The sequence below is a fragment of the Scleropages formosus genome, chromosome 22 (genome assembly GCF_900964775.1).
Source record: "Scleropages formosus chromosome 22, fSclFor1.1, whole genome shotgun sequence".
Lineage (NCBI taxonomy): Eukaryota > Metazoa > Chordata > Actinopteri > Osteoglossiformes > Osteoglossidae > Scleropages > Scleropages formosus.
In genome coordinates, this window is record NC_041827.1 from 4,166,733 (window position 1) to 4,188,809 (window position 22,077).

The 22,077-nt window shown below is 42.6% G+C and overlaps 3 protein-coding genes across 3 annotated transcripts in view; 2 read left to right on the plus strand and 1 right to left on the minus strand.

Annotated features, from left to right (window-relative positions):
* The first annotated feature begins 498 nt into the window (after nt 1-498).
* On the plus strand, nt 499-4,961 carry mrto4 (MRT4 homolog, ribosome maturation factor). The gene is made up of 8 exons (XM_018725197.1): nt 499-586; nt 930-988; nt 1,256-1,359; nt 1,528-1,609; nt 2,648-2,715; nt 3,364-3,515; nt 3,608-3,684; nt 4,402-4,961. Exons 1-8 carry the CDS (start codon nt 559-561, stop codon nt 4,546-4,548), a joined length of 717 nt encoding a protein of 238 aa, XP_018580713.1. The 5' UTR covers nt 499-558; the 3' UTR covers nt 4,549-4,961.
* Nucleotides 4,962-5,024: 63 nt separating this feature from the next.
* akr7a3 (aldo-keto reductase family 7, member A3 (aflatoxin aldehyde reductase)) lies at nt 5,025-8,921 on the minus strand. Its single transcript, XM_018725196.2, has 7 exons — nt 8,400-8,921; nt 7,389-7,576; nt 6,947-7,051; nt 6,628-6,724; nt 5,911-6,010; nt 5,659-5,788; nt 5,025-5,579 (listed from the first exon to the last, which is right to left on the minus strand). The coding sequence occupies exons 1-7, from the start codon at nt 8,686-8,688 to the stop codon at nt 5,418-5,420; spliced, it is 1,071 nt and encodes a 356-aa protein (XP_018580712.2). The 5' UTR covers nt 8,689-8,921; the 3' UTR covers nt 5,025-5,417.
* Nucleotides 8,922-16,315: 7,394 nt separating this feature from the next.
* megf6b (multiple EGF-like-domains 6b) overlaps nt 16,316-22,077 on the plus strand; it is a 76,095-nt gene continuing 70,333 nt past the window's right edge. Inside the window, exons 1-3 of the mRNA XM_029247945.1 lie at nt 16,316-16,404; nt 18,248-18,382; nt 21,153-21,262. Coding sequence (XP_029103778.1) covers nt 16,316-16,404; nt 18,248-18,382; nt 21,153-21,262 — 334 coding nt within the window. The remainder of the gene's footprint in view (nt 16,405-18,247; nt 18,383-21,152; nt 21,263-22,077) is intronic.

The following is a 22,077-nucleotide window of genomic DNA, read 5'->3' on the forward strand; positions in this document are numbered from 1 at the left end:
CTATAAATGAGAAAAAAATATAAAAGCTTCAAACAGAAACATTGGCCTTAGCTATACAATAACTGAGTGAGGCTGTAATTACAATTGCACTGTTCTTATTCACACGCTATTAATTAGCTCAGTGAATGCATTTTAAATAATAATTAAAGGTTTACAATTCCCCCTGTTCAAGCATGTAGCAGAATCTAAAATGCTCAGTTCCTTGTTGAATGCAGCAATTTATCTGTGATCTGAGTAAACACAGGGTTCACCACATTTCCTCAGTTACCCACAATCCACCAGGAAAGTAAAGAGGACCCACACGTTAGAGTAGTAGTTCTGCAAAATGCCTGATTCAGATTTCGTTTCAAAGGTTCGAGTGAGACACTAAACGAATAATGGAGAGTTACATTTATTAGCAGTGCATAATATAGAAACAAGGACGTGTATGCAGTCGAGCATGTGCACACATAGCAGAACTTGTGGAGCGCGGTTAGGAGTAGAGAAGGCGGACTTTGTGAGGTCCCCCCCCACACACGTCAGGGGCCTTCGCTGCAGATCAGTGTCCATGTGAGAGCCATGCCGAAGTCAAAGAGGGACAAGAAAAGTGAGTTTTTACTCTTTTGCGGGATATATAACGTTACATGTTTTCCGGAAAGTTTTAGACTGTGCGTAGCATGGTGTTTGTGTGGTCGCTTACTTAGTTAACATTAGGAGAATGTTATAGAACTAGGCAGAGAGCCACGTGTTTGTTCGACTGCTGGCTCTCTGCATAATGATTATTTCCATTCATCTCGAGAGGGAAAGAACTTACAGACTAGATGGTGCAAGTGCCCCCTAGTATTAAGACATGATCAGCAGGGGGGTCAGTTGATGTGCTTGTTGATTTGTGTACAGTCAGTGGTGGCCGTGTAAACTTAACTTGTGTCTCTCTCTGTTTGTCCCCGCAGTCTCTTTAACAAAAACAGCAAAGAAAGGTCTGGAAGCCAAACAGAACCTCATAGAGGAGGTGGGTCTCTGCTCTCTCTTCATAAAATACCGTATGCTTATTGTCATAGTGTTAAGATTATTAATTTTGTCCGAGAAAACTTGCCATGATAGATAATCAACTTTACTGTGGTACCAGTTTATACAGCAGTGTTGTGTACTGTTACTGTATCAGGGTGAATGCCTTGATCAGTGGTGCTACAGCAGGAGAGGGATTCGAACCAAGACCCTTCAGATCACCAGACAGCAGCTGCAACGTTCATAACCGTTCCTTTTTTGTCTCATCCAGTTGCGAAAATGTGTGGACACGTACAGGAACCTGTTCATCTTCTCCGTGGCCAACATGAGAAACAACAAGTTGAAGGACATCAGGACAGCCTGGAAACACAGCAGGTAGGAAGGACACAGCAGGTAGGAAGGACACAGCAGGTAGGAAGGACACAGCAGTGTGTCGGAGTGTGTGCTTAAGGTGTCCGGTGTGTCTCGGAGGAGCTTGTTGTGCTCATGAGTCCACTGCACTCTAGACTCTTTACCCATGTGCTTTCTTCCTTCTTATTTTAGGTTTTTCTTTGGAAAAAATAAAGTAATGATGATTGCCTTGGGAAAAGGACCATCAGATGAATACAAGGATAATTTACATAAGGTAGCTGTTCTTGGTGTACTGTATTATTTTCCCATGTAGGTTTAGGAGATGTAGTGGTTAAAGTAATCAGTGTAAGCTGGTAGTGTAATGGTTAGAGCTGCTGCCTCTGGACCCAAAGGCTGTAGGTTCGAATCCCACCTCTAGCTGTAGTACCCTTGAGCAAGATACTTATCCTCAGTTACTGCAGTAAAGTTATCCAGCTGTCTAAATGGCTAAATCACTAAGTAGTTTAAGTCACTTTGGAGAAAAGCGTCAGCTAAATGAATAAATGTAAATGCAATCACCTTGCAGTGTGAAGGTTCCTGGGTTGAATCCCTTGATCAAAGTCAGTACTAATTGAGCGTAAGAATGCCCTGCTGCATAGATGAATAAACCATTGTAAAGGTGGTTATTTAACACCAAAAATCACCTCGATCAAAGATGTTAATAAAGAGCTAGAGTAATAACATTTTGGTAGCCAGAAGAAAAAGGAAAGCAGTGTAAAGCAGAAATGTTTCTGTGTGTGTGTATTTACAGGGTATCTTGATGTATTATAGGATGAATGAGCTGTTAATGAAATCAACCCTAATCCATAAAACATTAGCACATTTACTCATTTAGCTGACGCTTTTCTCCAAATCGACTTAGAACATTAAGCTACTTACAATTATTTACCCATTTACACAGCTGGGTAATTTTACTGGAGCAATTTAGGGTAAGTACCTTGCTCAAGGGTACTACAGCTGGAGGTGGGATTCGAACCTACAGCCTTTGGGTCCAGAGGCAGCAGCTGTAAGTACTACCCAACCAAAATAATGTGATTTAGGTATTACTCTGTTAGATTTATTGTTCTTTTTAAATAACATTATAGTGTAAGTTTTTAATGATCAGACTAAAGGAAGTTAACTTTTTATTGTCTATGATTTTTCATCAACAGGCTGCTTTCATGTATAAACTTATATAATAAGGAGAATTGCTTGCTGTGTGGGCTTTTCACATCACTGTGAATCAACTTGTTACGGAATTAGGATTTCCTGTCCTGTCCGATGTGTCTTACAGGTCAACAAGTTCCTGAAAGGTGAAGTCGGGCTTCTCTTCACTAATAAAACTAAGGAAGAGGTTCAAGAGTGAGTGCAGCTGACACTTTGTGTGCTTACTGATTAATCTCCAAAGGCTACATCTGGGATATTTGAAGTAGTTTGTTGAAATACTTTGTTGGGTGGCATGTTTCAAAATTACGTTTATTCATTTAGCCAACACTTTTCTCCAAAGCGACGTACATCTCGGAGAACAACACAAAGAGTGCATTACATCAACAAGGATATTTGGATGTGGATGTGATTTTTGAGTGCGGTAAATTCGTCATATTTCACCATATGAACCATTACACATCAGCTAGCGATAGCTGGTAGCATAGCGGTTAGAGCTACTGTCTTTGGATCATAAGCTTGTGGGTTCATATGGTGAACACATCTGGCTGTAGTACCCTTGAGCAAGGTATTTACCTTAAATTGCTCCAATTAAATTATCCAGCTGTATAAATGGTAAATAATTGTAATCTTAACGCTCCAAGTTGCTTTGGAGAAAAGCGTGAGCTAAATGAATAAATGTAAACATCAAATGAGGAATATTTAAAAAATTTTAGGATTATTTAATTATTTTTAAATTCCTTTTTGGCACAAATGTTTGTTCAAAAAATTAGTATGGTATCTTTTCAACATGCATAAATCAGCGCACCATATTTTTTTTAAATAATTTTTTTTTTTTTCCTTCAGATATTTTAGTCATTTTAAGGAGGTGGACTTTGCTCGGGCAGGTAACAAAGCCAACATGACAGTGACGCTGGATGAAGGACCCCTGGAACAGTTCCCCCACTCCATGGAGCCGCAGCTGAGACAGTTAGGACTGCCCACTGCACTCAAGAAAGGTGAGGATCCTTCTAGAAGGACAGGCTCAGCGCCTGGGGTTGGACTTTGATTTGACAGGATGGGGTCTCCAGCTGGACTTTTCTTTTCACAGGGGTGGTCACACTGCTCAAGGACTACGAGGTGTGCAAAGATGGAGACATTCTAACTCCAGAGCAGGCCCGCATTCTGGTATGTTGATCTCCTTCTCTCAGGATCCGTGTTTCAATTACTGTATGCCGCAAAGTATAGTTTGTTCCCTAGCAAACATTTTAATCCAGAGTGATGTACAGTATTTGAATAATTTGTACTGTCAGTTTGTGGTGTTGCCTTCACCAAGGCCATTGGGACTTGGACTGACAGCCTTCGTGAAGCGTGTCCTTTACCCTTTTTGACCAAAGGCTTTTCAGATTTAATGTTTTTTGAACTGCGGAAACACAGACTTGTGCATTTTAATATTTTAATGTGAATTAGGAAGTATTGTGATTTGTGGTGCCAACAGCACTTTGGGACAAGTACAGCTGCTCATTATATTCCTGTTACGGGACAGCTGGTGGTGTAGTGGTTGGAGCTGCTGCCTTTAGACCCAAAGGTCACAGGTTTGAGTCTCACCTCCAGTTGTAGAACTCTTAGACAAGGTACCTACTTTAAATTGCTCCAGTAAAATTACCCAGTTGTATGAGTAAATAATTGTAAGTAGCTTTGGGGGAAAAAAACATCAGCTAAATGAATATATGGGATACAGAAACACCTGTTAGAGACTGAGCTGTGAACCATGCAGTATATGTATAGTAGCACTTTTAAAATTGTATCTCTGGTGTTTTGTTTCTTTTTTTTGTCTCTGCTGCATAGGAACTGATTTTAATGTTTGTGTTTCTTGTTAAAGTATTTTTGTTTGTTCCTGGGCAGAAACTGTTTGGGATCGAGATGGCAGAGTTCAAAGTGTCAGTAAAGTGCGTGTGGAACTCTGAAACGGGGGACTTTGAGCAGCTCGAGAGGAATGAGGAAGATCAGACCATGGCGGTTGTTGAGGATGAAGAAGCAGAGGATGAATAAGTGGGAAAACTAAGATCAGCGTTTTAAGACTGATTTGATCTGTATATTGTGTCATTGTTCAGGCGTCTCACAGCAGGGTGTCTTTTTTCCATACTGTTAAATAGTCCAGCACCTGTGACATTAATGTGTGTAAACGGTGTGTAGTAAACAGCAGGTGAAGTACAATGTGTGAATAGGATACGGCTACAAAACGGTCCTCATGAGTTCAAGTACTTTGCCTAAGTTATTTTTTTAAACATTTTATTAACGCGAAAAGTGTCCTCTACTCCAGAAAAGCGTAATATCATCAGAACACAGAAGATACCAAATATACACGTGTTACTAGGTTTTCTTCATGGAGAACTGGTGCACAATTTCGGTTTGTAAATAAGATGGCTACGTGTGCTTTCAGTGATGTTGCCTTGATTGAAACATGGACACAGTCTTCTCCACATCCATCCTTATTCTGAGGTGCAAACCCAGAGATTGATTGATACTTTTGAGTCTTGAGTTAAATTTATTCCAACAAGAAAGCTTTCAGATGCAAGTCATCAAATGCTTATAAAAAATAAGCAGACATTAACATTTAAACAAAATTAGTAATTCAAATTTTATGATGGAATTATTCAGTGAAATCTGCAGATTCTAAATAAAGACCATTTTGTTAAACAGAGGTAAATGTATTTGAACTAAGGGTATGATTCCATTGTGTGAATTTTTTAAATTGTGCCTTATGTTTGTATCTTCTGAAAACTGATGACTGTCTTCGTAGGACCGACCTTAGCTCCCGTTTGCCACAGCCAGCGCACATACAAGATCATTTTACGTCTCCGCGTGGACCACATCCGGTCCCGATTTTCCCGGTCTTGCATCTTTGTGCGGTGCACTTCCTACCGGAAGTAGTTAGGGCACTCATGGGACACCAGGTCCCAGGCCTGTTTGAAGGCCTCCACCACCTCTGGCTTCAGAGGACCTTCCTTGGCAGCAGTCAGATTTTCCTGCAGCTGCTCCATGTTGGACATGCCAATGATGACCCCGTCACCACGATCTCCCTGCAGAGAGAGCCGTAAACTGAGGGCTGCCAAAGGATGGGACAAGTTTAAGTGTGCTACAGCGATTGCTGTGTAGTACCTGAAGCTGGGAGTGGTGGTACATCCAGCGAATGGCAGCAGAAGTCATGGTGGGCTTCTGGGAACCGTATGCAGCTTCAAGGGCCTTCTGAACAATATCTATCGCCTGGAAGTGACTTTCCTTCCAGTACCTGATTCATGGAGAACACCAAGCAGTGCATGGTAATTTTGGATGATCTGGATTTGTCATTACGTTTCGTTCATAGTGCTCATCCAGCCAGGTGTACGCTGCTCACAGTGTTCGGGGTCTCACCTGTCTCTGTAGGTGTTCGCCCACGCATTGCCAAAGAAGCGTCCTTCAGGCTTGGCACCCTCCTTGTCCTCATATTGGTACTTAGCAGTGAGTAGCCCCCCTGTGTGGGCAGCAATAGTGAGAAGGGGGGGGTGTCACTGAAAAAACATATCCTGCTACAATAAGTGAAGGATGATCGGAGGTGAGGTTTGTGGGCCCACTAATGCCTTGCATAAACCCAACCTGATGCTGACTTCTGAAAAATGTTTCATGGTGCTGTACAAGTACAGTGACAAAATGCAATGTGCAGAATTTACTGCGTTTTACAGGGCTCTGCAGCTTTCATTCAAGTTGTCATGAAAATGAATGTGTATAATAACAGGAATGAGAAATAGTAAAAACAAAATGCCTTTGAGAACCACTATCTTTTTTTATACAGAATGTCAGTACAGAATATATGAAACAAAACCACATTCTAAATTCATAAAATATAAAACCAAAAGTTAGTAACAGCACATTCATAAGGCAGCCCAATCTTGTTAAAGTGATAATTCAGATTTTTATGCATTTTCATAAGACTATTGAAATTGGAAGGTAAAATGTTGATTTTCAAATGTTTATAAAGGAAAAACCAAGCTCGGCTCACTAAAACGCAGCCCTGCTGATCGCACGATACTCTTCAGTGATGTGTTCTTGTCCCTTGGGGGGGCTCAGACACAGAGACGCTGCACTGCGTACCGGCCAGGGGGTTGTAGGCGTAAAATCGGATGCCGTAGTGTCTGAGACAGGGAAAGAGCTCGGTCTCCACCTGACGAGTAGTTGCGTTGTACATGCCCTGCAAGACGAGACACGAGAACACAGAGAGCATGAAGACGGGACGCTTCACCTGTGTTCGATCACACATTCCTGTTCCAACACCATCATCGTCATCATCAGAGAAAAACTGTCCCAAACTAACAATAAATGTTACATTTACAATTCACAGAAGTGGGTTCTAGTACAATGGCCATCACACAGTACAGAAAATGGAAACATGAGCATCTCCTCTCAGTCGCACCTGGTAAATCGTGGGAAGAACCCAGCCTTTGTGTTTACAGATGCAGCAGATTTCAGCCACTTCCCACGAGGCATAGTTCGACAGGCCAAGCATCTTGAATTTACCCTGGAGACAAGCAGACACTGTTTGGGGGGGGGGGGGGATGTCGAAGGCAGGACTCAAGAACACCGGCATCAGCATCGCACACCATTTCCTCTGTTGGAAGGTAGACGTGTCCGAAGTACCGCACCCGTCAAAAGTATGAGTACACCTGGGCGAGGTGCTCAATGCTTTTGTACAGGACGACCTCAACAGCAGAGTGAGAACAGCGTTCTCCGTCTCAGGGACCTGCTGCACGAGAGCTGGGAGTCACAAGTCGGTCGGTCTCCTGCTGGAACCTGTTAACCGACTGTGGAAAAGAAGTTTCCAGCAAGCTACTCCCAAGTCGAAAGCGGTGCTGTACCTCCTTGTAGAGCTGGTCGCAGGCGTGCAGCGTGTCCTCCACGGGATTCTCATGGTCCGGGGCATGGAGGTAGAAGATGTCCACACACTGCGTGTGCAGTCTCTCCAGGGAGGTGTCCAGCTGGGAGCGTACGCTGTCGGGCCGCAGGGTCTTCCCATCCCAGGGGTTCGCTTTGGTAGCGATCCTCACTGGAGCAGAACGGGAACGGCAGAGTCGCTCAACACACTTCTGAGCCACCCAAAAAATACCGTGTTGTTAAGCCAATGTAACACATTTCCAAGTTCTTAGTTATCTCGATTTTTTTAAAAATTATGATTAGTTCAAGTTTACTGATTACAAAGATACCACTAGTTCTTTTAGAGTGTCAGTTTTAGTGGGGAACTTTACAGCCACTGCACGATTCTAGAAAGTACCAAAACAATCTAGGAAGTATCAGATCCTAAAAGGTGCCGGAATATTTGTTGCTTGGAACTCGGCCAAAATTTGCTAATTTCAAGAAGGTGCAATACTTTCCTAAAAACTGACATATAGTAGAAACTAACACCAGGAGTCTGATTTATGTAACAAAACTGAAAGGAAAATGCAAAAAAAAAAAAAAAAAAACATTTTTGTTACATCGTGTAATAAAAAAATCAATGTAAAACGCTTTAGAACCAGCATCAGCTAAACAAGAACAGGGGGGCCGGCAGGTGGCGTAGTGGTTAGAGCTACTGCCCCGGCGTCGAAGGTTCGAGTCCCGTCTCGTGCTGTAGAACCAGGATCAAAAAGGTCCCTGCCCCGAATCGACAGAGCACAAAGCGCTAAACCACTGTAAGCAGGTAAACAATGTAAGTCAATTTGGAACAAGGTACTTACCCCCTCAAGTAAGTAACAAAGAAGCTACTATAAACGGGTAAAAACATCATCTTAAGGCGGGGAGACTTATTTTTGACTTTCTTTCGCAAGTGACTCTGTGCGCACGCGCGTGCGCGTGTAATTAGCACAGTGAGCTTCCTGCTCCGCGCCCCTTACCCGTGCCCGGGAGCCCCATCCCGCCAATGAGGCTTTCCGAACGCCCTTCTGTGTACATGAACGCGGTGTCCAACTCGCTGTGGCCGCGCTGCAGGAACGCGCGAACCATGCGCTCGCTCGCCTCCGCGTCCGCGCGACCCCCGAACGCCATCGTTCCCAGCACGGTGACGGGGAGTCCGGGGGAGCTTGAGCGGGAAGAAGACATTTTTCTCTGCCGCGTGACAGACCGAAGCACGCGCGCGAGACTGGGGCGCAGCACACGTAGAGCGTCTCGAGCGCTCCACAGCATGGCGGCCAGAGAGGGCAAAGAGCGTGAGGTGTGAGTGTAAGGGAGCCACTCGAAATGACCCGTCTTGAGCTTGAGCGGAGACACGCCGATGCTTCGCGGTGAACGCCAGTGGTGTGAAAATGTGTGGCACAGCTTTCACATAACAGTACAAAGTCCAGTGACGCAACGTTTCGTTTTACACGGTGGCAAGTTCTATCAGAGCTTTGGAGCGGATTTTTCCCTCAAACTTTATCTAAATCGCCAATATTCATGTCACAACATACATAACAAATTTGCCTTACTCGAACAGTGCCCTCGTCTGTTCATCTAATACGTTCCGTAATACATACGAGTTATGACGTACTCCATAAAATATATTAAAACTATAATTTCCTCACCATAATATTATAGAATAAAAGTCCCTACCAGCACAATGAACATGTACAAAAAGTAAAATATTTGAACACGTAACAACCCACAAAATATTCTCTTAATGGCCCAACTACGAAATTAAGCATTCCGCAATTTGGGAACAGATACACACTTGTGACTTGGTGTTTGTCACTCCATCAGTTTTCTTACTAAAATCTAGTGTGTTAAACTACTACATCGCTGTACGTGATGGTGGCTGCGCTCCGCTCTTTTAAGAGGCACCTGGAAAGAGGCATGTTACTGTTCAAGTAGTTTATTACTAATAAATTATTAGCAGTCACACTTCTCCCGTGAAGGAGAAACGTGGTACAGTACATTTTCTTTTAAAAAAGTAGTGCGTTCCTGAAAAAAACACTTTAGACGGACAATGTTCGTAACTCAAAGACCTGATTATCAATGTCGGTCGTTTTAAAGGGAACATTTGTATGAGTTCCGGAACCCCATCTGACACCCGTTTATGGTAAATTATAACCAAATCCCAGGAAAATGGACGCAGTTAATCAGTTATCACAGGACTACGGGGCCGTTTCCTTTCCTGTGTGTGTTCTTCTGCTCGTACTGAGTACGTCAATACTTCACAAACACACACACACGAACGACACTGTTTTGTTCAGACTTAATGTAAAAGCGGGAAAGACAATAAAAACGATTCCAGCCTCATCCCACAACAGGGACGGTTTTTAAACTAGTCGAAACGAGGAGCATAATGATTGAAATTTACCTCATGTTTTTTCAAGGAGGATGTTACGTTAAGGTACTTAGAATTGTTTACCTATTTATTTACCTACTAGGTGATTCTACTGCATAAATTTAGGGCGAATACCATGCTGAAGAGTACTACAGCTGCAGGTTGGAATCGAACCTGTAGCTTTGGGTCTAAAGCGCTAAGCGCTACACTAGCAGCAGTAGGAGCCTCACGAGGACTGAAAAGATGACCGCGTGGCAGCGCCTATTCGCGCCACACGGTGGTGCAGCAGGTAACGCGCACGTGCCACAGTACCACCGTGGTCACGTGGGTTTTCTTCCACAGTCTCAACACTTGTTCAGGTGAACTGGTGACTACAGTAAATGGCTCTCTGTGTGTACATGTAACGTGGTAAATAGATGGGCGAATGATTGTAGGGAGTTTATTGTCGGGAATATGGCATATTATAAGTCATCTTGAACACATCATGTATAAAGTTGTGGGGTAACAAATGTAAATTCTTCCAGATGTGAGGAAATGCCTTGTAAAACGAGGTAAGAGTTTAATGAGCTGCGGCAAGGTGCCGCAGTCAGTAGCGCTGCTGCCTCCAGATACCTGGGTGGCGCGAGAGGACGTGGATTCGATCCGTGCGCAGTCTGTGGAGTTTGCGTGTTTCCCAGTGTATGCGTGGGTTTCCAGCAGGTGCTCCGGTTTCCTCTCACACATGTCGTTCAGGTGGACTGACGCTAAATTGCCCTCAGTCTATGGCTACTCTGCAATGGATTGCTGTCCGTCGAGGGTGTGAGGGTGTACCCTCCTTAGCCGTGCGCCCTTTGCTTCAGGAATAGGCTCCGGACCAGCGCGACCCTGCTCAGGACAAGCGGTATAATGGTATCAATCAGAAGTCTTCGAATCCTAACTGGAGTTGCCGTAGCTCGGGGTATCACCATGTAACGAATTAACTACATTATCAAGCAATGGGAGTACATTTCCAGTGCACTTGTTACAATGTAACAAATCATATTAAAATAATAACTATACACTAAAATGTATTTCTAATTAAGAGGCGGAACGGAACTTTCTATGCACCTCGTGAAAAACGCTGCTGTCATCCTCCTGCCATATTAGTAGTCAGTTATTATTCTTGATTTTTGTACCATGTGAATAGAAACATTTCAGTCTCCGTACATTTACTTTCATGATTAATCTGGTATACAGTGTTCAGCGAAGTATGGTGCTCGCTTTGGTAATAACACGGTAAATATTTAACATTTTCTCTTTGAAATTGAATGCAGTTCTTCTAATGGCCACGCGGTGTCAGTAAAGAGACACACAGGGTACCTCTGAGGGCGGCACGGTGGCGCAGTGAATAGCGAGTAAACCGCCTCGCAGCGCCCGGCTGGTGAGAGAGAACGTGGGTTCGAACCCCACTCACTCTGTGTGGTTTACATGTTTGCATGTTCTCCCCGTGTGTGTGGGGAAACCCATCTTCAAAGACATGCAGTACAGGTGGGTCGGTAACTATAAAATGCCTTTAATATATTGTGTGTTGTCCCATCCAGGGTGTAACACCCCCCCCCCTCCTTGCACCCAGTGCCTCCAGGACAAACTCTGGATCACCATGACCCTGCTCATGACACCACAGTGCTGCTGCTGCTGCTTCACAGTGATTGGGCTGTTTGGGTGTAGGTTCAAATCCTGCTTGGCCTGGCTAGATTCTGTTAGTGAGCCTAAACTACACATAATTTGAAAAAAGCATTTCCACATTTCCAGCATCCTACAAACAGAAGGACTACTATTTATCTCACACACACACTGTCTGAAACAGCTTGTCCCAAGCAGGGTCACGGCGAGCCGGAGCCTAACCCGGCAGCAGAGGGCGCAGGGCTGGAGGGGGAGGGCACACACCAGGATGGGACAGCAGTCCGTCGCAAGGCACCCCAAGCGGGACATGAACCCCAGACCTGCCAGAGAGTAGGACCCGGTCAAACCTGCTGCACCACCACACCCCCCAGCAGGACCATATATATTTAACCTAATTTTAGTTTAATTGTATGATTGTTTCTAAATAGATGCTGTAGACCTTTTGATTTCCCATAAATCATGTCCAGGGTCTAAATGTCCTCTAATCCTACAGATCTATGAAATTAACAGAAAAAGTATCTAGACTATTTTTACCATTGTTACATACCATATGCTGTATTTGCTGTGTTCCTAATACATGTAACTTCCACCAGTTCATGAAAAACTAATTAGAGGGTGAGATTTAATCAAAACACTTATCCAAAAGTGACCTTTTTGTGTCCTAAAAGGTGCAGCCAGTGTGTGGTAAGATCTCTTGTGGTGTTTATCTGTATTACACCTTTATTCAAGACAAAGTTTAAAGTTCTAACTGTAATAGTTATAATAAATTTAATAGTAAAAGGTAGCAATCACATGACAAAAATGTAACAAATTACAATACTGCAGTTCAAGGGAAACCTATTAATATGATAAAAGAGGTGATGAACAATTTTATAACATGTGATGTCATGGTTTAACAAAACCTCTATATCAGGCTAGTCACTGAATGAAGTCAACAAGAATACACTGAGACTGTCATGTGAAGTGAAAGCTCCCGGGTTTCAGGGTACAGCTGAGACCACACAGTACAGATGAGGTGTGTGAAGAAGCTCGACCAGGTGCTGATGGTATTCATATATATGTAGACAAGGCAGTGGTACTGAACCCACACAGCTGCTGTCCTGCGGTTTGGGTCACTGGGAGTGGGATCAATGCTATGCCATCTTCACCCAGCTGTGACCTCAACCACCTGGCACCATCAACAGAGCGTGTGAGCTGTTAACTCCCTGCTTAGCGAACTTCGTCTTCAGCCTTCACCTCTGGAAATTATAATTAAGTCAAAAACGTTCCAACCTGAATCGCTCAGCATACACTGTTGTCCACACTGGCTTCCGTAAAATAATTATAATTGCTGAGACTGGATAGTTTGTTTTTACCCCACATCAGACCTCAGAGAAGAAGGGTGGATTTTCAGCTTAGTTGTGTTCTGATTCAAGTGAAAATGCCACCGGCTCAAGATGGGGAAGTCAAGTTGTCCAGCACTATTCGCCACAGTTCCCAAGATCACGTACCTTGGTATCATTGGCCATATATACTCCAACATTTTATTAGGAACACTACATGAGTATGGGTAGGGCCTCCCTTTGCTCTCAGAACAGCCTCAGTTGTTCATGGCATGGATTCCAGAAGATGTTGGAAACATTCCTTTCATATTCTGGTCCATGTTGATATGATTGTATCGCTCAGTTTCTGCAGATTTGTCAGCTGAGGCACATTCATGGTGCAAATCTCCCGCTCTACCACATCCCAAAGGTGTTCTACTGGATTCAGGTCCGGTGACTGGGAAGAGCACTGAGGAACACTGAACTCATCATCATCTTCATGAAACCAGTTCCTCTGAACATACCATCTGTGTGCTTCCCCAGAAATCAAGATTCGTCAGACCAGGCTACGTTTTTCCAGTCTTCAACTGTACAGTTTTGGTGAGCCTGTGCCCACTGCAGCCTCAACTTTCTGTTCTTGGCTGACAGGAGTGGAACCCAACGTGGTCTTCTGCTGTTGTAGCCCATCCGCCTCATGGTACCACGTGTTGTGCGTTCTGAGGTGCTTTTCTGCTCACCCCAGTTGTAAAGAGCGGTTATCTCAGTTTTCAGTTAGCTCAAACCAGTCTGGCCATTCTCCTCTGACCTTTCTCATCAGCAAGTTGTTTCCGTCTGCAGAAGTGCTGCTCACTGGATGTTTTTTGTTTTTCGCACCATTCTGAGTAAACTCGAGACTGTTATGTGTGAAAATTCCAAGAGATCAGCAGTTACAGAAATACTCAAACCAGCCCATCTGGCGCCAAAAATCACGGTCATGCCATTGTCAAAATCAGTGAGATCACATTTTTTCCCCCATTCTAATGTTTGATGTGAACATTAACTAAAGCTTCTGACCTGTATCTGCATGATTTCATACATTGTGCTGCTGCTACGACTGGCTGATTAGATAGTTGCATGAATAAGCAGGTGTACAGGTGTTCCTAATAAAGTGCCCTGTGAGTGTGTGTGTCTGTATATATATTAGGCTGTTGCATTTGCACTAAATAAGTGACAAGAAAAAAAAAATGAAGCACTAACTATTCTGAGAGAACCATGAAGGCTGTAACATCCAGGTTTAATAACAAGACTGAAACACCTTGAACATATTATCGCCACAACTTGATTGCACCGTATCCTATTTCCAGGCTCGGTTTATAGACACAAAGTTCATAGCAGTTGCGTTTGACCTTTCCTAACTCAGGAGTTAAATGGCCAACCACCATTGCACAAATTTGCTTGATATGCAGTAGTGAAGAGCAGCTGTAAAAACAGAAACCGGGGAACACTAACTCTAACTCTGACGATGTCTTTTAAAAAAGAAGAATTTAGGATCAGAAAGAAATTGACATGATTGTTTTGCATCTGGGTTCTGAAGGAACACTTTCACTGTTTAACTGATGCTTTTTTTCTGAAGGAACTTACAATGATTTACTCATTTATAGAGCTGTATAAGTTTCTTTTTTGGCACAGTTTAGGGGAAGTAGCTCACTTAGAAGTGGTACAACAAGAGGAAGGATTTGAACCCAGGTCCTTTGTTGGAAGGCAGTAGCTCAAACTACTGCAATCTGCTGCCCATTTAGCCTTTAAAGAAAATATGAAGCGCCTTTCGATGCAGTGAAGAACTAGAGTCTCACTGTCCATGTGGCAAACCCATATGTAACAGTTGTCTGGGTGTGTGTCGAGATATTGATAAGTTCTTTGATAAATCATACGAATTTTAATAGTTTTGTATTTCTCACCAAAATGCTTGTTTCTTAAATTACCTTAAAATAACAAATGTTGATGTCAGACAGCCTTGGCTATTGATATGTAATTCATTCTTTTATGGATTTTAAAAGGAAAAGAAACATATTACCAAGTATGTATCTACTGAAATGGTTAAAATTATTCCAGGATATTAATGAAAAGGACCAACTGAATGTTGGGGAGGCACCAGAGTATGTTTATAAAATATGTTTATAAAATGTTTTCTGAAATTGGATGGTGTTCTGGGAAGTAATGTACTCTTTTCAAACTATATCATTTTTCATGAACAACTGGGAAAAAAAAAAAAAACAACCTGAGACATGCCCAGGTACACACACACACACTTTCTGACGTACTTGTCCCATACGGGGTCGCGGTGAACCGGAGCCTAACCCGGCAACACAGGGCGTAAGGCTGGAGGGGACACACCCAGGACGGGACGCCAGTCTGTCGCAAGGCACCCCAAGCGGGACTCGAACCCCAGACCCACTGGAGAGCAGGACCCAGTCCAGCCCACTGCACCACCATGCCCCCCTTATGCCCAGGTACAGTTACATTTATTTATTTAGCAGACACTTTTCTCCAAAGTGACTTCCAGTGAACTCTATGTAGGGTTATCAGCCCACACACCTTATTCACCGCGGTAACTTACACTGCTAGATACACTACTTACACTGGGTCACTCATCCATACATCAGTGGAACACATGCTCTCTGTTACACACACTATGAGGGAACCTGAACAGCATGTCTTTGGACTGCGTGTGGGAGGAAACCCACACAGACTGAGTGGAGCTCGAACCCACGTCCTCTAGCACCACCCAGGCGCTGTGACACAGCAGCGCTACTACTAGGTAAGCATGAAAAAAAACACAGTGGAAACAGCAAAAAATAATCGTCTCCTTTAACCGGGCACGTAGGATTAAAGTGAGAGCTCTACCTTATCTCTGGAATTCAGACACAGAAATTTTATATAAACTTGCATCACTTTGGTGAGATGAACATGTCCACGTGACAAATTAATGAGCGGATCGTACCTGCTTTTTACGGGCGCGGAAAAACGGCCCGGGTGTGCAGTGCTACCGCGCATGTGACACACACATGAACACACACAAACCTTGCAATCAAAGCTATGCATCCCTCCAGCAATATCAATATTTTGCGCGCAACATGACCAAGACTTCAGTGGCTCGCAAGCTGCAGATGTGGTTCAGGTGTGCGTGTGCGCGCACGTACGTGTGTACGTGTACGTGTACGTGTGTGTGTGTGTGTGTGTCAGTCAAGGCGCGAATTGGAACTCGATGTGGGCGTGTCCAACCTGCAGGCCACGCCCCCTCCCCCAGAGCCCGGAGCTGCGGGCTCCGCTCCACTCGGCTCCATCCGCGGAGCGCCGCTTAATTGCGCTTTAATTGAACTCTCCCCGCGCGCGCGGTAGTCGCGCTTAAAGACAGAAGACCGGTAGTATTTTCCTTTTACACTTAAACTTTAATTTTCTCCCGCGCTTTGGGCCCTATTGTCTAAAACAGTTCCCCTGAAATCTTAGACAAAGTTTTAGTTTTTTGGAGGGAAATACTGTTTTCCTCGGAGACTTGCAGGAATTTTAGTGTAATTTTAAACCGTGCTAAAGTGCTTGAAAGTAAGTGATGGATTTGAACCTTTTCACTCTACTATTGCTACTCATCAACTGGATTTATTGTGCTTCTCATTCTGGAGGAAATCTTCAGCCTCATATGTAAGTAATCAGTGCTCTTTTCAATTTATTGTGGATTTGAATGGATTTTTCCTGAACAATTGAACTATAATATAGTTGTTAGATTCTGTTGGTTATCTTTGTTTTGACATGTGTCCATGTGCATTAGTTGGATATAACTTTTAGAGTGCATGTTCTCCTACATGAATAACCACACTAGCTTACATATTCTCTTTTGGGAGATCAACTTTTGCAATGTCCAGAAAAAAAATAAAACTAAAGTGACTTCATGAGAGAGTGAAACATGTTAATACTCTATGATGTCATAGAGTTTATATTTCTGACTAATTCTTAATCTTTCAGATTGGGAGTGGGGGTTACTCTACTGCCAAAATTCTGCAGAAATGTGTGGTATTTGAATGATTTACTATTAGACACAGTAAAGTGAATTGCTGCACAATGGGTGAAAAGTGTAGTTAGAGTCTGTATTCTTGGCCATTTTTAAACTTTATAGTTCCTCTAAATACTGATTTATTGGTACAGTACCTTGGGTTCCACTGTATGTGTAGGCCTATATGACTTCAGACTGAAAGTACTGTTTTCTGATTTTGAAATTTTAAAATTTAAGCAAACATCTAAAATAACATAACTAAAATAACATTTTACAATACGGTTTTTTTTTTTTTTTTTTTGGAAAACCGCTGTTCCTGTCCCTGCACAGCATCTTGTTAATTAGTAAAATCTAGCAAGTAGTCTCTGGGGTTATGCTACTTAATCCCTTCTTACCTATTCTACAAATCAGTCATGCGGATGCACTAAAACATTATTGTTGGCATTTTGCTCAAGGGTGTGACAACATTGTCCTGTAGAAGCTCGTGACTCATCGTGTCTCTGTGTCGCTTTCATTCACAGAGGGATTTAATATTAGTTCTAATATTGGGTTTAATATTCTTCCTGCTCACATGTAGAGCAGGCTCTCTGGCTCGTGTCAGACAAGAGATGCTGTATAGTGGTCAGAAATATCAAAATAAAAATTCTTCTCATACCACATTTTGTTGTTTAAATCAAAGGAATACCATCAGAATACTGTGTGTACTAATAAGATCATGTTTAATTTTTATTGCTTTAGACACAGATGTGGACTCATGACAGATGGAAGGAAATGAAGCTTTCAGATCTTTTTTTTTTTTTTTTTCATTTTTGTCTAGAAGGAATAATTAGGGTCAGTTCAGTTTTATTTCTACTTGGTACGCTGAATAATTGGAGGTCATTTGAAGACCAAACTTACTTTTCCAGTGACTCAAGTCATTATTTTAATGCAGCAAATGTAGCGAAACTTGCAGCCTGAAGCACATGCGAGCTTTTGGAATCACGTTTGCTGCTAAGGACAGGGGGCTACGAGAGCTGGGGGAAGCCGCAGGCCCGTGTGTGGGGTTTTTTTTTTTTTTTTCTTGGCAAATGTTGTTCACAGTAGTGCAGGATGGGATGGGAAGTCTAATCACCAGAAAGATCAACTATTTAATATAAACTGCATTCAGTGTATTTTGCATAATAAACCTCTTCTATGATAAACTCAAGTCTCCAATGGTTCTGAGGTCAAGTGCAGGGAAATCCCTTGAAGATATTTAATTCAGAATAACATCTTTTGCAGACAAATCGATAACCTTCACAAGGTGAAATTTAAGCCTAATGGCCAGTTGAAGAAAAAGTTTTAAAAATTAAATTGTCCATAAATTTCCTTAGTTTTCTGTTTCTATATCTTTCCCAGGATTGACCATTTTGCAGAAATATTTTTTTTATTCTTATTATTGAAGAGCATATGTAAAAGAAAAAAGCTTGGTATGACGGCTGGACACTAACTGCTGCTCTGTGCTGTCCCCGACAGGCCCAACGTGTGTGCAGAGCGACAGCTGATGTTGGTGGCACAAAGACAGCCCTGTGTCCAGGGCTTCACGCGAATGGTCAAGGTGTGGAAGCAGGGCTGCTCTGGCCACACCTGGTGTGTGGGATATGAGAGGAGGTGAGGCCTTCTTGTCTAGTAACTGCTCCTTCACATGTCCACTGTCTCTCTCATCACCTGTTCTCTCACTTGGTCCTTTACTTTACTCTACTCTTTCATTCACTCACTTAGTGCTGCTTGAAAGTATGTGAACCCTGTAGGGATGGTCATTATTCTTGTATAGGATATTAAAATAAGCTTCTCGCAATCTCAGCGTTGGATCATAAAATCAATAAATGATTGATTTACACCTCAATTCTACTTACCTACTTGGTGTAACCAGTGCAACTTGGGCTTCACTTATTTTTACACCTGCACTACTTGTGTGTTTCTACTACACGTGATTTCCTCTAAAGCATCGTATGGAATTGGTCATTACACACCTATTATGTCACATGAGAAACACTGATTTTCATTGAATAATTATGGTAAAACGGAGGGAGATAAGTATATGAAGCCCTTTCAAGCAGCACCGTATTCCCCCCCACCTGATGGTCACCACATTCACACGCTCACTCATACAGCAGCTTTGTGACACATATGCAATGTTGTTAAAATGGTCATACAGTTCAAACTGGTGTCAGTAATGAAGGGATTGTTAAGAAGATGCTGATCTCATTGTGCTGGTTACCTGACTAGTGCTGGAATTGCGGTCTGCTGTGCCAGAGAACTTCCAGTCCTACTGGAATTCTTTTATTGGTAATAGCCCTGTGAGCTGGATGAAGGTATAGTTGTATTTGCTCATAAATAGTGTTAGAGGCTCCATTCAAGCTGATGGATAGAATTGATGTAATTTACCAAGCCAGTTGTTACCCTCAGAATTTCAAGAAAGACAGTGATATAAACTATATTTTGTGAAGTGCACCTGAAGCCGTCTTGCACTTGTTCTGGCGGTGCTCATATACTGTAACACTTCGGGAAAAGTGGAAAAATTAATTTACATATTCATTGTCACTATTGTGGGAGAATGTGCTGTTTAGTTTCTTCAGCTTCTGCGAGGAGGCCAACAAACAATTTTACTTAATTTAATTTTAACCAAATTTAATGTCCTTAAATGCAAATTCTCAAGTAAAAAACCCAATTTTGTAAACATTGCACTGTCACGCAAATAAAATCACATGGTCCTTTACTAACACTAATACGTCCCACCACTGGCTGTAGTACCCTTAAGCAAGGTACTTACCCTAAATTGCTCCAGTAAAATTACACACCTGTATAAATGAATAAATAATTATAACCTCAACACTGTCAGTTGCTTTGGAGAAAAGCATCAGCTAAATGAATAAATTTAAATGTAATATGCAAGACTGCACTTATGAAAAAGCATTTAAAAACCGTTGCACGCTAAATATTTACATCCAAACTGTACCTTGTGTTTTTATTACCATAGTTTTTGTAATTTTTTTTTTTTTTTTTTTTTTTTTTTTTTTTTTTTTTTTTTTTTTTTTTTTTTTTTGGTTTTGTCATTTTTACTATTTTATGCATTGAGTTAATAAAATTGAAAAAGAGAGAAGTAACCGATTTGCAGATGAGTGTTCGCAGGCTGAAAATCCTTGTCATATGTGAGACATGTCAGTTAAAGCTCTTCGATGACCACAGAAGCAAAGGACTGTGCAGTTTCCCAGGATGAGTCATCAAGGCTAATGTTTGCAGCGGAGTGTGTAATAAACTGATGGAGGTGTTCCTGGGAAGTGAGATGAGGTGTATTTCACACGCACACAATGGATTAGTGGTGCTGAACCACAGAGTGTGTGAGTTTAACATTCATGTAACTTTCTCCTAATGTAGTGCGCACATTGTATTTTCTGAGTTGCACGTCACTTTGGAGAAAACCGTCTAATAAATGTAAATGTGAAATAATGCAATAACGGTCATATAGGCAGATTTACTTGAGTAAATCTACTTGTCTCACAGCGCCTGGGTGGTGCGAGAGGATGTGGATTCGATCCACAGTCAGTCTGTGTGGAGTTTGTATGTTCTCTCTGCGTGGGTTTCTTCCAGGTGCTCTGGTTTCCTCCCACAGTCCAAAGACATGCTGTCCAGGTTCACCTATACTCTGAGAGTGACAGAGAGAGTGTATTCCACTGATGTATGGATGAGTGACCCAGTGTAAGTAGTGTATCTAGCAGTGTAATTCACCACGGTGAATAAGATGTGGGGGCTGGTAACCCTGCATAGAGTTCATTGGAAGTTGCTTTGGAGAAAAGCGTCTGCTAAATTAATGAGTGTAGACACGTACATACAGTAAAACCAAGTAAGGGGTCACGTGTGTAGGCTGAAGCTTTGCTGGAGTATTTGTTACATGTTTTCAGCTTTTGTGCACAAATCCTCAGGTGAATATTGGCGTTTGAGGTTTTTTTTTTTTTTTTAAAAGTCTCGATTGATCTTGCTGTGTGTCTACGTGACTGTGCCTGACCTTTTACATGGGGAATCTACATGCTTACTCAGCAGTGCCATCTCAGAATATCAGTAGGTGCACCACCCACCAAGAGGCGAAGCTGTCTAATAGCCCTGTTAGCCCCCACTCCCTCCAACCCTTATGTTTGTGCATGTTTCAAATGGGCTGTAATTCAGGAGCTACATAATGACCTGTTGAGGTGGAGGAGAGCAGGAGCAAATCACAGGGACAGACGTGGTGCTCTGAGGAGCCTTGTGTCGTTGCAAAAATGCATCATCAAAGAGTGGGGAACATGATGGCCTCCATGTGTCCCAATAAGGCCGCTGTTTGGTGCCGGTGGGAGACCACCGCTGCTATTTTGACCCCGAGCGCTGCGTTTCCATCTCGTTGCAGGACAGCCTACTACACGGCCTACCGACAGGTGTACCAGCAGGAGTACCAGATGATCTACAAGTGCTGCCCTGGCTGGTCCCAACTCAACGGAGAAGCAGGTTGTTTCTATCGTAAGTGTTCTCCTCATTTATCATCCTGCCAACTGTCTGTTTTTTAAGCTGCTGTCTTACTGTTCATTTGTTGATTGTGTTTGGAGATTGAGATTCTTGAAGAACGCATAGCTCTTTTCCTTCTTATTTCAAGCCCCCTCAACTTTACACTTTACCCCCTTGTTATATCAACACTATTACCCTTAAATATGTCATGGATACCCAAAAATGCTTTGTTTGGGTTGGTTTTCTCCCAGGATGCTGAATGTCTGTTGCTTCTGATGAAATGTTTTGCGGTACTCTTAGGAGATGTGTTGTGATCATCTAGGCTCTGCTGTTAGTCCATGAACTTAGTCTGTTTGGACTGAGCTGCTTTTTCAGGGGAAGGTCACCATCCTGTCTTGTTAACTTGACTGAGTGCTAGGGGACTGATGGTAAACCAAACCTTAAACCTTGTGCCTCAGACATGTCATTGAGCAAGTCGAGGAAGAGAGACTGAGAAAGAGTTGACAGCACAATATGTTTCTTTATATTACAGTTTTGAATGGACGCCTTGTAGATTCACAAACTGGTGTCTCCTGTGTTCTACAGTTGTAAATGCGTCAAGCTATTTATGGAAAGAACTTTCCTCAAGGTGCCTCCCACAGTTCAAAGTTTCACAAGTATTCTTAAGGTTATCAGTCCATTGCAGTAATTTCAGATGACTGTCTGCGTTCACATAGCCACGCTTTATTTAACCATTGGTTTCCGTGGAAACGCTGCAGAAGTGACAGAGTAGCTCCAGCCCTCTCTGTGGTACCCTTCTGTGTTTTGTGCATGGTTGCACCAGCCTCCTT

Coding starts and splice junctions, on each gene's coding strand:
- akr7a3 (XM_018725196.2), bottom strand. CDS start 8,688: ATGCTGTGGAGCGCTCGAGACGCTCTACGTGTGCTGCGCCCCAGTCTC. Junction 7,577..8,399: donor GATGGGGCTCCCGGGCACGG/GTAAGGGGCGCG, acceptor GTTCTGCTCCAG/TGAGGATCGCTACCAAAGCG. Junction 5,789..5,910: donor GCGAACACCTACAGAGACAG/GTGAGACCCCGA, acceptor TCCATGAATCAG/GTACTGGAAGGAAAGTCACT.
- mrto4 (XM_018725197.1), top strand. CDS start 559: ATGCCGAAGTCAAAGAGGGACAAGAAAA. Junction 1,610..2,647: donor ACAAGGATAATTTACATAAG/GTAGCTGTTCTT, acceptor TGTGTCTTACAG/GTCAACAAGTTCCTGAAAGG. Junction 3,516..3,607: donor GCCCACTGCACTCAAGAAAG/GTGAGGATCCTT, acceptor TTCTTTTCACAG/GGGTGGTCACACTGCTCAAG.